The 16,894-nt window shown below is 39.3% G+C and overlaps 1 protein-coding gene across 1 annotated transcript in view; it reads right to left on the bottom strand.

Annotated features, from left to right (window-relative positions):
• TRPC3 (transient receptor potential cation channel subfamily C member 3) overlaps positions 1-16,894 on the bottom strand; it is an 81,776-nt gene that overhangs the window by 32,421 nt on the left and 32,461 nt on the right. Inside the window, exons 4-5 of the mRNA XM_004594542.3 lie at positions 9,100-9,264; positions 4,796-5,012 (exon numbers count right to left, since the gene is read on the bottom strand). Coding sequence (XP_004594599.2) covers positions 4,796-5,012; positions 9,100-9,264 — 382 coding nt within the window. The remainder of the gene's footprint in view (positions 1-4,795; positions 5,013-9,099; positions 9,265-16,894) is intronic.

The following is a 16,894-nucleotide window of genomic DNA, read 5'->3' as shown; positions in this document are numbered from 1 at the left end:
ATACTGATTTAACATATTGTCCTGCTAGCATGGTGGAATTTTTATAAAGAAATGTAATGGCACAAAATAAAATTCATTCTATAATTGTTTAACCAAGGATGAGGTGACAGGAATAAAAGGACAAGGGGGCCAACACATGGATTCAGGAAATGAGAACAGGTCAGGAAATAAACTGAATGAAACAGTCAAGGGTAGAAAAATGATTCTGGATTAGCAACCAGAAGACACATGGCTTCCACTTCCATTTGCCAGGATGAAGAAACAAACAAACAAAAAGAAAATATTTTTTTCTCACATAACTTAAAAATGTTTACTTTAATGCAGCTGAATTCAAAAGAGGTTATTGTGAGGTGAACAATAATGAAATTAGACTTTTGGAAACTCTGCCAAAATGAAACTCTCCAAAAATCTCTGAAAATAAGCAAGATGAAAACTCTTCAGATATCAGTTAATAGCCACAAGGTTGTTTCACAAATATTTTAATTAAGTCATCGATCATCAAAGTGAGTCACATTTAAAAACTGACATTTTGTTCAGTCACTAAAATTTAGGTTCATGTTACTCATATTTGATGTTCAAATATCAAATACGTATCTGATGCTAATAGATATCTTCCAGCATTATCTAGTTATCACATTTTTTTAAAGATTTATTCACTTTATTACAGCCAGATATACAGAGAGGAGGAGAGACAGAGAGGAAGATCTTCCATCTGATGATTCACTCCCCAAGTGAGCCGCAACGGCCGGTACGTGCCGATCCGAAGCCGGGAACCTGGAACCTCTTCCAGGTCTCCCACGTGGGTGCAGGGTCCCAAAGCTTTGGGCCATCCTTGACTGCTTTCCCAGGCCACAAGCAGGGAGCTGGATGGGAAGTGGAGCTGCCGGGATTAGAACTGGCGCCCATATGGGATCCCGGGGCGTTCAAGGCGAGGACTTTAGCTGCTAGGCCACACCACCGGGCCCTAGTTATCACATTTTTTTTTTATTGCTTACTGAAACAAGATCAATTTGATCATATCTTGTAGAGGTAATGGGTAACACTACCACCATATAAGGTATAATAGTGGGGAACTGCTCAAACTGAAGTGGGAGCAAGGTACAGACAAAGTGTAACCACAGTTGGGATCATAGGAGGTGGAGATTGGTGAGCCAGGAGCTGGAGCTTTGGAGACCATGATGGAAGCCTAACACAAGAGCCCAGACCTGAAACACACTGGAGGGAGTGGCACAAGTGATTGCAAACAAAGAAGTGGGTACCAAACACAATAAGTAAAACTGAACTGTAGACCTGTGAGTGACACAGGTTAGAAACCTGCCCTACAACGAAATGTGCCGGACCCTGTACTGGCAAGCACACACAAGAATCTGGTCTGGGATCACCTCAGATGAAGTTTCTTTGGAAATCCCTCCAACTGAACTGCTGATCTCAGAACCCCAACCATGAAGAGACTATGTCAGTCAGTGGATTCTGAATAGATTTCATCATTATTGGAGCGGCGAGACTGTCAGCAATTCAGAACTGTTGAACTATCAAAACTATTTGAGCAGGACCCTCAGAGCGTGCCTCACATTAGTGACCTGGGATAGCTGAGAGGCTGGGTGGGGCTTCTCTCTTTGTTTCTCCCCTGACCCCAGATACAGGGAAAAAAAAGTGATGATATTAGTTTGGAAACAATGGTATTACCCACTTTCCTGTAGTCCTTGATCCTTTGTACCCTAATCAACTAAGTAAGATTATTAAAAAATAGTAATAAATAAATAAATAAATCTTAGAAAAAGGAATCTGCCCTAGAGAGAAGAACCTGCTAACCAGAAATACAATGACTAAAAGCAAAAGAAGAGACAAATGCACAAGGAATATTACTGAAGACTCCCCTCCAAAGCAGCAAAAGCCTTTGCCAAACTCAGATTTAACTGAGGAATACATAGAGGAAATGGGGGATACAGAATTCTAAAAACTTGTTATAAAGTTTAATATTAACAACTAAAAGCACATACAGGAGTTCAAGGAATTTAAGGAATAATGGCAATACTGAAACAAAATCAATCAAATTATAGGAAATGAAGGATGCAATAGAACAAATAAAAAATTCAGTGGAAAGTCTCAATAATAGAATGAATGCAGCAGAAGAAAGAATCTCAGAATTGGAAGATATTTCTTGCCACAAAGGAGAAACAATCAAAAAGTTGGAAGTGAAGCTGGTCAAACTAAAAAAAGTATTCAAGAATTAAGACACATTATTAAAAGGCCAAATATAAGACTTATGAGAGTTCCAGAAGGCGCAAAAAAAGAAATAGGGTTTAAAGCTGTATTTGTGATTACTTCATTAACATTTCAATTTTTGTTTATATACAACTGTCTTCTATCCACCTTAAAATGGCTATAGGATACTATTCAGCTGTCTTGTGTATATTTTCATTTTTGTATTTAGCAGTTTATTGTATTGAAGCATAATTTTTACTGAACTTGGCATATTTTAGGATAGTCCAAACTGGCTTATAGCTTTAACAAAACATACATCAACAGTTGAGGCACAGAACAATTTTAGGAGGGGTGTGCAGAGAAATCTTCAATACCCTAGTAAGGAGTAACCTTAGTAAGGTATATGTGAGTCCCCGCTGTTTCCTGTCTGGTTCGAAGCTTTCCTTGTTGTTCTCTGTCTATTCTAATTTCCTTTTGTTGTTGATTGTTTGTTTTGTTTTGTTTGGGGGAGGGGGCCTCCGGGGCGACCCTAATGGTCATTGCAAGAGAGGATGGGGACCCAAAGTTGGAACTAAGCAAGGACCAGAGAAAGCTCCTCTCCCGAGTCCTGAAGGGAGTTTACTGTTCTTCTGTTTCTGCAGATCATTCAGGGCTCCTGGCTGTTGTTCCGGTGACACTGGACCCTGTGAGGAGGGATTTGGACTTCTATCACATGTGGGAGATTCAAATGGGAGTGGATGACCTCAGAGTTCTCGGCCTCTGAAGGCACTCCAATTCCCTGTAGTCTCCTTGGCAGTTGGGATGTAGTCCTTGGTGCCCGTACTGATAGTCCTTAATGAGGATCAGGATGTGGTTAAGAACCTGCATTTTCTAACATATCAGTCACTCAATACCATGTCAATTAACCCCATAATGTTGTAAACTGTTGTTGATGTTATGTTATGGCTTTCACTGGCTGGAACAATATTCTTCCAGTTCTGCCTTTAGACCAGAGATGGTCTCCTCCAGAAACTGTTGAATTGATCTGGACAACAAGATGCTGGACTCTATGCTCGGTACATGCTTGCAATGAAAGAAACAAGACTGGATTTGAACTGTAATACTGCAATAAGGTGGAGTAATCCACCATGGGAGGAGGACACAGGGAGGGGTTGGAGGAACCTCAGAGCCTATGAAACGATGTCATAAAATGAAATGCAATAAAAATTAAATTAAATTTTAAAAAGCTGCATTTGATGAAATAATAAAAGAAAGCTTCCCTAATATGGAGAAAGAATTGAGAAACACTAACCAGGAGGGGCACAGAATTTGCAACAGGGTTGACCAAAACTGATCTTCAACATGACACATCATAATCAAGCTCTCTTCAGTCGAACATAAGAAAAAGATCCTTAAAAGTGCACATGAAAAAAAATCAATCAATTGACGCATAGAAAAATAACAATCAGACTCAAGGCTGACCTCTCACAGGAAACTCTGCAGGCCAGAAGAGAATGGTGTGATATATTCCAGATTCTAAAAGCAAAAAGTTGTTGGTCCAGAATAATGTACCCAGCAAAGCTTTCCTTTGTCTTAAAAAATGAAATAAAATTCTTCCACAGTAAAGAAAAGCTCAAAGAACATGCTTCTTTCATACCTACCTACAAATGATACTGAAAGATGTTCTCTTGACAGATAAAATAGCACCCACCAAAACCAAAGGCAAATGCGAAGAACATCCCGGTAAAATAATAACAGAACACTAACTCAAAACAATGAACAACCCATTGCTAAAATGACAGGATCAAATTATTACCTATTCATATTAACCCTAAATGTAAATGGCTTAAACCATGAATCACACGTCATAGATCAGTGACTGGATTTAAAAAAAAAACACCATTTATCTGTTTCCTACAGGAGACACATCTCACCAACAAAGATAAGTGGAAGCTATATCTCATGGATTTTGACGCGTTTGTTTCCATTTCTTCAAAAATAGTTTTTTTGTGATATTAAATTTTTCACTGACTCATAAATCATAGCATAGAATAATTTTCTTCAAGAAGGTTCTTGATCTTTTTCATTTCTTCACTGGCACATCTGTCATTCAGCAGCATGTTATTTAACTTCATGACATTGTAGATTTCTAATTTTTTTTTTCTTGTTGCTAATTTTGTTTTGAGACTTTTCATTTAAGGGGATGTATAGTAACTGTGTAATGGAGACTATCATAGCCAGATGTGAGGACACAATGCAGTATGCATCTGTACTTCCAGATCAAAGATAGACTCCCAATGAAACTGTTAAATTTATCTTGAAAGGATGCTGGACACTCTGCCATTGCCCATGCCCACAATGATAGAATTTTGATTGTGTATGAAGAACTATACTATAGTAATGATATAGGGGAACTCAGTGAGGGGGGAAGGTATTGGGGTAGGGTTAAGGGAAATCCCAGGGCCTATGGAACTGTATCATAAACTGATAATAATAATAATGAAATGGGAAGAATGAAGTAAACAAAAGGTATAATAACATTTTCCATAGAAAATTCAATCATTCATATATTTTAAAGTACAAATTAGGTTACTTAAGAGAAAAGGCTTACCAAGAACCCAGACCATAATGAGCATTTCAGTCCATGTGAACTGGGTGGTTTTCACCCTGAAGATCTGCTTGGGATAGTCAATGACTGTGATATTTGGCAGTGTGGTGATGCCTTCAAACCTGTCGGAAGCATTGAACACAAGCAGGCCCAGGAAGATGATGAAAGAAGCAGCATGTGCCACAAACTTCATAAAAGGGCTTCGCAGAATTTTCCCCAGCTGTAATAAGACAAAGGAAAAAAAAAAAGAAGAAAATTTTTATTTAGGAAATTGCCTTCCATGTATAATAATTACCATGAATAGTAATAATGATAATTAATAATGATAATATGGGTGGACAATTGGCACAGTATTTAAGATGCAGCTTGAGGCATCTCCATCCCATTTCAGAGTGCCTGGGTTTGAGCCAGGACTTTCTGATCTAACCTCCTGCTGATGTGTACCCTGGAAGGTAGCAAGAGACAGTTCAAGTATTTAGGTCCCTGCTACCCACTTGAGAGATTCAACTGAGTTCCTGGTTCCTGGCTTTGACCTGGCCTGGCCCTGACTATTGCAGGCATTTACAGAGTGAAACATTCGGTGGAAGATCTCTGTCTTCTCTAGGTCTCTCTGCCTTAAATGAAATGAAAATAAATCTATAAAAAAGTTTAAATAAGTGAAATAACACTTACAAAATTATATTTCTGTTTCTGAAGAGCTATACATTCTGAAAACTAATCTTTTTAGGGGTATATTTTTTCCAAACATAATTTAATATGTTTTCAGAATTCATTGTTTCTAAAGGTCTACTTTGTCTTAGGATATACTGCATTTACAGACATACTTCTTTACCTATATTTTTAAAAGTATTTTATTTTTATTGGAAAGGCAGATTAGACTTATGGAAAGAAGGAGACACAGAAAGATCTTTCATCCACCAGCCTACTCCCTAAATGGCCACAATGGCTACAGTTGAGCTGTTCCGAAGCCAGAAGCCAGGAGTTTCTTCTTGATGTCCCATGTGGGTACAGGGTACCAAGACTCTGGGCTGTCCTCCACTGCTTTCTCAGGCCACAAGTGGGGAGCTGGAAAGGAAGTAGAGCAGCTAAGACACGAACTGGTGCCCATATGGGATCCTGGCACTTGCATGGACAGGATTTAACGGTTTAATCATCATGCCGGGCTCCACACACATTTCTTGGAATCACAGGATATTTCCAGATTCTTGCTTGATATGAAAAACTATTCAAAGTCAATGTTTTCAGAGTTTTTTCTAAGAAAAAAATTTCTAGGAAAATTAATTTAATATTTGTGCTGTGAACTTATTTATTGCTTTATATTTTAAATGTAATTATGAGCTTATAAAATTATGTAAAACCTCAAAACCCTTTAAATATTAAAACATAAATGACTATCATACATATACATTTTAATTCTCACTTCTGAATATTAAAAATCAAGTCATGTCTTATATTATATTAAAATAAAATATTACAATTGAGATAAATTATTTTATTTGCTACTTCTACGATAAGAAGAAATATACCATAATCAAAATATTTAAGTAGACAAACTGCATAAAAGTCATCTCTGAGTTGGGAAAATTGTGTTAATAGTGTAAAAACACTTCTAAAGTTCAGTCCGTAAATGTTTTAGGGTGACTCCTTAACAAAGCCCCTTAATACAATGCTTTTAAAAATTTCATTTTCAGCGGGCCAGTGCAGTGGCATTGCAGGCTAATCCTCCACTTGTGGTATCAGCATGCCATATAGGGATTGGTTTGTGCACTGGCTACTCCACTTATGAGCCAGCACCCTGTTTATGGCTTGGTAAAGCAGCAGAGAATGGCTCAAATCCTTGGGATCCTGCACCTATGTAGGAGATCTGAAAAGAGGCTCCTGGCTCCTGGCTTTGGATCAGCTCAGCTCAGCTCTAAATGTTGTGGCCATCTGAGGAGTGAACCAGCAGGTGGAAAACCTCTCTGTCTCTCCTTCTCTGTAAATGAGCCTTTCAAACAAAAATAAATCTTAAAAAAAAATCTCATGTTCTAGTAGAAATGAAAAACAAGTTCTTCTGCCCAAGGGCTTCCACAGTCCAAGAATTAAGCACACTTGGCAGATTTGTCAAATGAGTTCTCTACATATTCAGACCTGGCTTTTAAACTCAAAGTACAGAGGTTCACATTTAAGAGACTGTAGTGTCAAACAAAGCACTTTGCATGTCCAGAAACTTAATTGGATGTCAGAACATGATCAAAGAAGGTCGAGTACTTCTGAGATTGAACATGAATACAGGAAGACAAATTACACATTTTTCATGTTATACGTAGAAAAATAGCTATGTATTTACACAGCACTCTGCTGTTATCCAGCTGCAAGTGGATGCCTCTGGGGTAGCTAATCTCCTGCCCAGTTATTTGTTGGGACATGCCAAGTCACTTTTAGCTAAAGGTTGCTCTTTGAAAACGTAACATAACTGGAAAAGAGAGCAGCACACTCATCTCAAAGGTGAGATACTTGAGGAATAGCCCTGGTACACTGATAGTCACTGTAGTGAGAACCATTCCTTATAATGTAAAGGAAGAACTCAACTATCCTCTGTCTCCCTTAGGTGAAGATGTCCTTGCTTGACCTTTGACAAAAGGAATCCAATGAACTGAGCAAGTGGTGCAGCTGCCCTACAGGGTTCTAATCATTGGACATGCCAAGACATTCGTTTTTCCAATAATAAAAACCGTCCTAATCAGCACTGCCCAGAGGGATTTTTGTAGCAACATTCCAAACCCAGGCATGCAGAGAAATTCCAGGTCTGGGCCAGAAGGTAAGTATTATTTACATGTTATCCCATCCCCAACTAGACCAACTGAAGCCCACCTGGCCATCATGAAAATCCCCTAAAGAACATATCATGACTGACCAAGGATTGTTTTGCAACAGTAGGGTAGGTGCTACAGGGCAGCTATAAACAGGAGCTCCAGAAATGGCCCAGTCCATTGTCCCTTCTGAGTTAAGCAGAGTTCATCACTTTGTGAGCTACACTTTTGCAAATGAAGAGAAAAAAGGGAATGGACCCAAAGATGCCAACACAGAACCTGACTTGCAGGCTCTATTTTGCAATGTTTTAACTGCCCTTAAAGACATGGAAACCTGAACTTCCCAATGTATTTTCTCCAGAAAGGAAACTGGGTAGGATATGATCTTTGCTTTGTTGCATGATTTTTCATACTATTTATAGCTTACAGTCTTCAGTGCTTATGAATTTGAATAATTTGAAAGTAGTTTTCCACAATCCATAACAAAAGAACTTAGTTAAGTCATCAAAATTGATCAAAATGACAAACTCTCTGCCTTAAATTGCATCAGGCAAATCAAGAGTGAAGTAAGATGGATGAATATTCTCACACACATATGGTGCTTGCAGAAGAGAACCTATGGTTGTAACAAGGGAGAGGGGTGTTGAGCCAGACAGCTGACTGATTTTCAGGGTCATTTGTAGGTGACCTTGGCTCACTTTGCCTGAAATAGCCCTGATTTAAACAAAACCGGATTTCAGAATATAAAAACAGGATTAAAGAAACTCAAAGCAGCTCCTTCTCTTCAGCTCTGCCCTTTATTAACCTATCACAGATTCTGTTAGCATGCCTTGTACTCCTTTCCACATCTGGCTTAGGAGATCTCTTCGGCACAATCAGTTGATTGCACTGGTGAATAACGGTTGTGAACAAAGTGAGCCAAAAAAAACTATAAAAATAATACCAAAGTTCAAACCCCAATTCTACATTTTTTAGAACTTTCTAAAGGAACAAAGGGCTAGAGAAAGCTGACATGCCCTTTCTTGAAGACTCTGGATAATGCTACTATTCTCAAATATACTTAAGACACTCAGCCTTAGAATGCTTCTGAAAGGTTCAAATCAGTTGCCCCCAAATTCTTAACTGTCTCCTAGTTCTACTGCAGCAGAGCTATCTGTTCCTCCTCCCTGCCAGAGGCAGCCCAGATGACATTCTTATTAAGCTGTCAATGGAATTGGCATTAACCGCTGCTTCACTCCAGCAGCTTTTCCTCCTGTCTGTCTACCATGGGGATCTTATCTCACAAGCCTATGTATACTATGCCTGCAAATGTGATCTGTCCCACTGGTATCAACTGCTTTTTCATCTCTTATTCAAATTGACTCAACCACTAGAAAGCAGAATCCATGTTCTTGAGTCAATTAGCATTCAGGGTAAAACTGATAAGAGCCTTAACTACAAAGCTCTTCCTATGTTCATCTCAAAGGGATGGGATAGACGAAAACTCAGAGTGAAACAGGTGTTGAAAACCGATACCCTGCTGCAAGGTGCGATCCAGTAGCCAATGGCGAGGAATGGGAGACCCAAGGCCACAACTAGCACAACCAGACACTTGATGGCCACAGTCTGTTCCCGCAGACCCGAGAGATTCTCATACCAGATGGTCAGAAGCTGCTGCTGGCAGTTGGGGTGAGCCACAAACTATTAGGGGTGGGTAGAGAGAGAAAGAGAGAGAAAAATTACCATACCATCATCAAGAGTCCAGCTACTGGATACATGTAAATCCCAGGTATCAACACATCTTCTTCCACAATGGAGGCACAGGGAATTCTGCTAACATGTGACTTTGCCTTCCTTCCATTTTTCAAAACTGCCTCATAATTATGAGAACTAAAGTGGAAACCAGAGGATAAAAGTAATGCTCTCCTTAGTCAGTTTTTTCCTATAGAAACCCTCCATAATTCACTAGTCCCTCTGTGGAATCAGGAGACTCTTGGTCTCTGCTGTGCAAATGCATCTCCTCTTGCTATCTGATGGCTTATTTTCATTCAGTTCAAAGTGGAAAACAAAACAAAACAAAATCAATTGGTTTATTATGGATTATAACTGAAAGAGAAATGTTACTGAGTTTACTGAGCAATCCCTAAAATGCTATATGTGTAAAATTCATATGTGGTATGCCCTATGTTCATACATGTACCATTATTTAAAATTTGTACATCTGCATAGAAAAATAATTAATGAATCTGTGGGTATTCTGCTGGGCTCACAGTGGACCTGTGTCCAGGAACTGGCATCCAATGTTGCTCCCTCCTAATCTAGGGATTTCTTCTCCTCTCTATTTCTCCCTCTGTCATTTACCACTAATAGGTCCTCTATAACTACAAACTATTCTGGAAAAAAAAATGAGCAAATTATACTTATTTAAGTCTTGCTAATAGATTTTTTCCCATGTGACTTTCTTAAGTCACTTAATTTGCTGACATCATTTGTAGGAACTGGGCCCTCTTTCCTGATATGCCCTTCTATGGGTAGCAGAATGTATTTGTGTTCAAGTCCATGAAAAGTTCCCTCCCAAAAAAATGCCCATTTGCAGCTAGACACGAATTTTTTTTAAAAGATTTACTTTATTTTTGTTGGAAAGTCAGATATACAGAGAAGAGACAGAGGAAGATCTTTCATCCATTGATTCACTCCCAAAGTGGCCGCAATGGTCGGAGTTGTGCTGATCCAAAGCCAGGAGCCAGGAACCTCTTCTGGATCTCCCACATGGGTGCAGGGTCCCAAGGCTTTGGGTCATCCTTGACTGCTTTCCCAGGTCACAAGCAGGGAACTGGATGGGAAGTGGGACTGCCAGGATTAGAACCAGCTCCCACGTGGGATCCTGGTGGATGCAAGGCAGGGACTTTAGCCACTAGGCTACTTCGCCGGGTCCGACATGACTTTTGTTAGCCACACATGCTTTGCCTAGGTTTGGGAATTATTAAATATTACTTTAAAATCAACTATGAGTTACACAACATATTTTTCTTAAAAAAAAAAAACTTTCAGCAACACAGAAGTTAAGGTATCACTCCCTGTGTTATAAAAAGCAGGATCAACAGTAACAAAGAACCTGTTAGAAAATGTCAATAAACTGTTTTCAGCAAACTTTGAGAGGCAAAGAGAGCAGCCACTGTTCCTACTGGTTCATATTAACTCTGGGATATGCTTCAAGTTATCATTTACCAGTCAATGAACAGGTTTCCACTTAGTGATGCAGACCTTCCCATTGGCGAAAACCACACTCTTATCTCTCAGCATAGGTGGCAGATGCAGAGTTTCTTTTTTAAAAGCCCTGCTCCTACCCCCCAGTGCACAGCCATCCTTGGAGAAGTCCACTGTTGACTGCTCTGGCAGCTGTGGCTATGCCAGTGTGCAGCAGGACTCAGGCAACCGTGGACAGAGGTGGCGAGAATGTATTATGCATGCATAAATATTAGATTTAAAACATGCTGAATACCTTTTGAATGCCTGAATACTTTACAGTAATACTAGACAGTAGTGTAGGAGAGATTTAAAGTTCTAAGAGAAATATGCTATCTTTTCTTGGTTGATGAATCAATGTTTAAAAAGCATATTGCTACAGGTGACTGTTTCAGTCTATAGTCCCCATATTCATACATGGAAATCCTAACATCAATGTGACAGTGTGAGGTGGAGCTTTAGAGAGGCAATGAGATCATGAGTATGGAGCCCTGACCTGTAGAATAAGTGTCCTTGTAACAGGGACCCAGAGACTCCTCTAGCTCTCTCTCTCTCTGCCACATGAGGTTACACTGAGTAGCTGGCACTCTGCAACCACAGAAGAGAGCTCTCACTCAAACCCATCAATGCTGGCACTCTGATCGTAGTCTTCTCCCCCCACTCCAGAACTGTGAGAAATAAATTACTGTTTTTATAGCTATAGTACTTTGTTATAGCAGCCTAGACTAAGACGCATTATTCTGTAAGTTCCATTCAATTCAGCTATCAAAATCCTAGATCCTGATGCTCATCAGTCACTGCTAGCTGTTAAGTGTGTATCAGATCTTTCCAAAACAAGATTCAGTTGCTCTTTTAAGATTCTCATTTTTTGAAGAGTATCTCACGGGCAAATGCAGTTATTACCGAAACTCATGAAAACAGGTGTGGATTTAATTAAAGGTGAGGGCATCCTGGACACATGAGATGATGTCCTAGGATTCTTGCTGAGAACATTGCCAAACTTACATTCTGTCCCTGTACTATATTTATATCATTTCTTCCTGTTTCATTTCCCTTTTCAGTTCCTAGGTCAATCTCATTCATCCATTTATTCACTTATCAAAATGCCCTGAGCTTCTATGAGTCAGGCACTGTGCTGGACATGGTATAAGACAAAAATAGAAGTATCAGCGTGACACTGAGTATTATCATTATTCTGGTACACACAGAAAATTCCCAGTAAATGCAAGTAAGCTATTGTAATAGAGACTTGAACGTCGAATACTTGCTAAGATGAGAATTTTAATTGAATTACAATTTAAATACGTATCAGTATTCAATGAGTTAATTTCAATATTTGCTTAACATATTAATTTAATGTATTTAATGTTAGTTAAATCATCTAACAGTGCTCAAGAATAATAAGTTAATCAGTATTTTGATGTAGGCCCCAATAGCTAGTTTTTGAAGGATCTACATTTAGAAGGGGTAGAACCAAAACAGGCAGCGCAGGGGACTCCTATTAGACTTAAGGACAGGAAAGGTACATGCAAGAAAAGCTACAGGTGTTATACGAAATGTCATTAGATTAGAAAGCTGGAAAGTCAACTATGAACTTTTTTATATGTCAAGGGTTTCTATAAGATTGGTGAACATCTGTCTATATGATTTGATGGGCAACTATGGTTTGAGATGTTACCTCCAAAATTCAAGTGTTAATGATAGTATTAACAGGTGGCCTCTTTAAGAAGTGAATGGGTCAAGAGGGTTTCTCACTAACGGGATTAAAGCCTTTCCAATGCAGGATTCACACAGCATTGGGCTAGCCTGCTCTTCCACTCCTCTGCTAAGAACTATGAACCCAGTGTCCCTCCCTTCCAGAAAATATAGCTTGTATCAGACAACCGCACCTGTCAGAGTCTTGATACTGGATGTCCCAGCCTCCAAAAGAAAAGAAATTTCTTACCCAGTCTCAAGTATTCTGTTTTAGCAGCTCAGATGAACGGAAACATTAGTCTTAGGCTATAAATGCTTGAAGACAGAAATAGTAACTTTGTAGTATGCTCCCTTTTTGTAATCCTGCTCCTTGAGCTAACCTTTAAATCTAAAGATGTGATTTATAGCATCGATTATACCTGCACTAAAGTTGCACAACTTGAAAGACTTGTGGAAACTGTTCTTTACTATGTGGCATAGATGTAATGATCAATCTTTGACTTACTGTGATTTGTATGGCACAGTACAAATGTTTTCCATATGTTGAATAGTAGCCAAAATTGTGGTGTTCGTTTATCATTTGTTGTACTTCAAAACATAGTTCAACAAGCACATTCCATGTACTACAAAATGCCACCTTTTTATTTGAGATAACAATGTGGCACCTTATGACAATTGCTTTCTTTTAATAGAATCAGTTTTCCCTCCAGTGACTTAAAATCCTAATCCAATTCCATAAAGAGCATTTTAAAGTGAAAATAGTCAGTAGAATATTAGCAGGTGAGAGGAAAGCAAACTAATCCTTCTAGGAGATGAGTTTTTCTCATTTTAACAGCTTTAGAATAGGACAAGGACCTTTATCTCTTAAAAACTATTTTACTTTCTAAAAATCTCATGCTACCATACCAGTCAAAACCATCTGTATAAAATTTGTATGCTGTTTCCCAACTTCAGGGGATCAGCAAATCAAACTCATTACAAAAATAATACTCTATTTGAGGGTTTCTGATTTAAGCAAGAATGCTTGACACACAAGAAAGTCTCAACGTATCAATGGAACAAAGTGATCACAACTTTATATTCACTTCACTTCAGGACAAACTTTTTTTCTTATCCAATGACTAATGGATCATAAACTGAACCAACAAAAAGTGTAAATTATGGAAAACAAATAATTTTAAATATAAAATTTTTAAAATTTTAAACAATTTAAAATATACATATATTCATCGAGAGAGGGAGAAAGGGCTGAATCTGTTAAAACTAGTTAAAATTAAATTTAAAAATTTTTTAAATTTATGTTCCTACCAGAAAGTGAAGACATGTTATAGCATGCATCTCTACTCTTCAATAAAAGGAGAACTTTCAATGAAACAGTTATATACACCTTGACAAGTTGATACTAGATTTTCTACCTCTGTCTATACCTAGAATGCCCTGATACACTTAAATGTTAAACTTACAACTGTTCCTAAAGAATTGTGCTACTGGGGGGGAGTGCAGGGAAGCCTTTCGGGACCATAAAAAGAGTGAGGAAAAAGTATAATATAGCCTATCATGATCAAATCTGGTAATTCATAGACAACAGACTCAAAGCAGCACTAAACAATAGTAAAACTACTATACCAATGCATGAGGGGGGAATCGGGTGCGATCCTGACAACCTCTTAACAGGAGGTCATGTGCGTGGAGCAGGGGGGCACTCCAGGGTAGAGCAGATGGCAAGGAGAAAGCCTGGATCCCAACCATGAAGACTCCCAGACCTTCACCACAAACTACTAATACGAGCAACAAGGACTATATCCCAACTGCCAAGGAGGCCACAGGGAATTGGATGCCCTCGGAGGCCGAGTACTCTGAGGTCACCCACCCCTAACCGGAGCTCCCGCAGGGGATGGAAGAAGTCCAAACACTACCGCGCAGAAACCAACGTCATCGGAATGACAACCAGAAGCCCTGAGCGGTCCGCAGAAACAGAAGAACAATAAACGTCCCTCGGGACCAGGGAGGAGAGCTTTCTCTGGACCGAGCCTGGCTCCACCTCTGGACCCCCACCCTCCCTTGCAATGACCATCAGGATCGCTCCGAAAACCCCTCACAGCAAACAAACAATCATACAAACTAAAAAAAAAACCTAAAATAAATAGACAAACAACAAAAAGTAGAGCTTGAAATCCGACAGGAAAGAGCTGGCATGGATTGGCTAATGCCTCGCTGGGTAGGACACAAAGATTAGTCACTCCTTACCATGGTGTTGGGGACTTTCCTGCACACCCCCCCCCCCAAAAAAAAAATGTTCTGCACCTTAACTGCTGACAAATGTCTTGTTAGAGTTACAAGCCAGTCTAGATTAACCTAAAATCTGCCAAGATCAGTAAAATTAGACTTCAACACAACAAATGGCTAAATACTAAAATGAAACAGACACGAGACAGCTGAATGGTACCTTATAGCCATTTTAAGGTATATAGCAGCTGGTCCTGTATATGAACTAAAATTGAAATGTCAATGAGCTAATCATAGGTTGTGGTTAAGAACTTGCTTCTTTTTTGTTTTGTATTGTTTTGTTTTGTTTTTTTTAACATACTGGTTACGCAAAACCTTGTCAATTCCATAATGTTACAAATTGCTGTTAATGTTATATTGAGACTCTTAATTGACTGGGATGATATTCTACCAGCTCTGACTTTGGACCAGAAATGGTCTCCCCAACGAACTGTTCAACCCATCTCAACAATGAGTAGCTGGACTCTATGCTGGGTATATGTTTGCAAGGAAAGAATCTTGATGGAATTTGAACTGTAATACTGCATCAAGGTGGAGGAATCCACCAGGGGGGAGGGGTGTAGGGAGGGGTGGGGGGATTCCCAGAGCATATGAAACTGTCACATAATGCATAATAATTAATAAAAAAAAAAAAAAAAAAAAAAAAAAAAAAAAGAATTGTGCTACTGTGATAATAAGTAGGAAAAAGCAAAGGGGGAAAATGGGAAGGGAGATCCTTATACCTTCAAAACTGCATTATGGAAAATAGCAATAATTATTTTAAAATTTATGCTCCATGGTCTTTTCATGAAATCAGCTGTTAAAGGAAGTCTCTTCAGGGGAACACTTTTGTACAAATACTTAGTAGGAATAGATCTATTTTCATTTTTAATAGTAGTGTCAGTGATACAATTCACACATTTTCAAACATTCTTGGGGTGTGTATTGTGGTGCAGTAGGTAGGGCCACTACCAGGAGTGCCAGCATTCCATCTGGGCACTGCTTCTTTCCTGGGCTGATCTATTTCCAGTCTTTTCCTGGTAACACATCTGGGAATGCAGCACATGGTCCACGTGCTTGGGTCTCTGCATCCATGTGGGAGAACTGGAAGAATCTCCTGATTCTGGGTTTTGGTCTTATCCCAGCTTACTTGCTCTCTTTCTGTTTTTGTCTCTTCCTCTTGTTCTGTAACTCTACCTCTCAAACCAACAACATAAATCTTTAAAAATGAAAATATTCTTGTGAATGGAATTACACAATTTAGTTTCTTTTTAAAGTTCATAAAATCATTGAATATAAAACCAGGCTTACATTATAGGGCCCAGCACCGTGGCCTAGCGGCTAAGGTCCTCGCCCTGAACGCGCCGGGATCCCATATGGGCGCCGGTTCTAATCCTGGCAGCTCCACTTCCCATCCAGCTCCCTGCTTGTGGCCTGGGAAAGCAGTCGAGGACGGCCCAAAGCCTTGGGTTCATGCACCCGTGTGGGAGACCTGGAGGAGGTTCCAGGTTCCCGGCTTTGGATTGGCGCAGCACCAGCCGTTGAGGCTCACTTGGGGAGTGAATCATCGGATGGAGGATCTTCCTCTCTGTCTCTCCTCCTCTATGTATATCTGCCTTTCCAATAAAAATAAATAAATCTTAAAAAGAAAACATGCTTACATTATACAGATTTTCCAGATTTTTGAACTGAGAGAAAAATGTTATGTTAACTCTTCTAGTGCTCCAGTCAGGACTGGAGTCTATACGCTACAGCACTCAGTTCTTGAACCATCTGTTGAGAAATCTTTCACACCAGACACAGCTCACTGTGAAGCAGGTAGAATTGTTATTTCTAAGATGGGAGAGGAGGACTGATGTTCAGCTTCAAAGCACACAGCACAAGGGAGGCACAGTGAAAAGCACAACTCAAGGGGTACGGGGAGGCAAATAGCTCACTACTCAAATTGGACAAAATTAGTGTTTCTGCCTAAAAGTTGCATTTTTGTATCTATTTTCTAATTGAATTTCATATCCCTTTGGTTCATTCTCCTTTTGTAAGATAATGCAGGTATCTCTATAGATAGCGATAGTATTTTTTTATCCTCACAGTTTTATAATTCCCCTTGTGGAACACTTAGACATGA

Source organism: Ochotona princeps, chromosome 7 (genome assembly GCF_030435755.1).
Source record: "Ochotona princeps isolate mOchPri1 chromosome 7, mOchPri1.hap1, whole genome shotgun sequence".
NCBI classification, from domain to species: domain Eukaryota; kingdom Metazoa; phylum Chordata; class Mammalia; order Lagomorpha; family Ochotonidae; genus Ochotona; species Ochotona princeps.
Note: the sequence above shows the minus strand (reverse complement) of the source record. Positions and strands in the feature narration are given on the sequence as shown.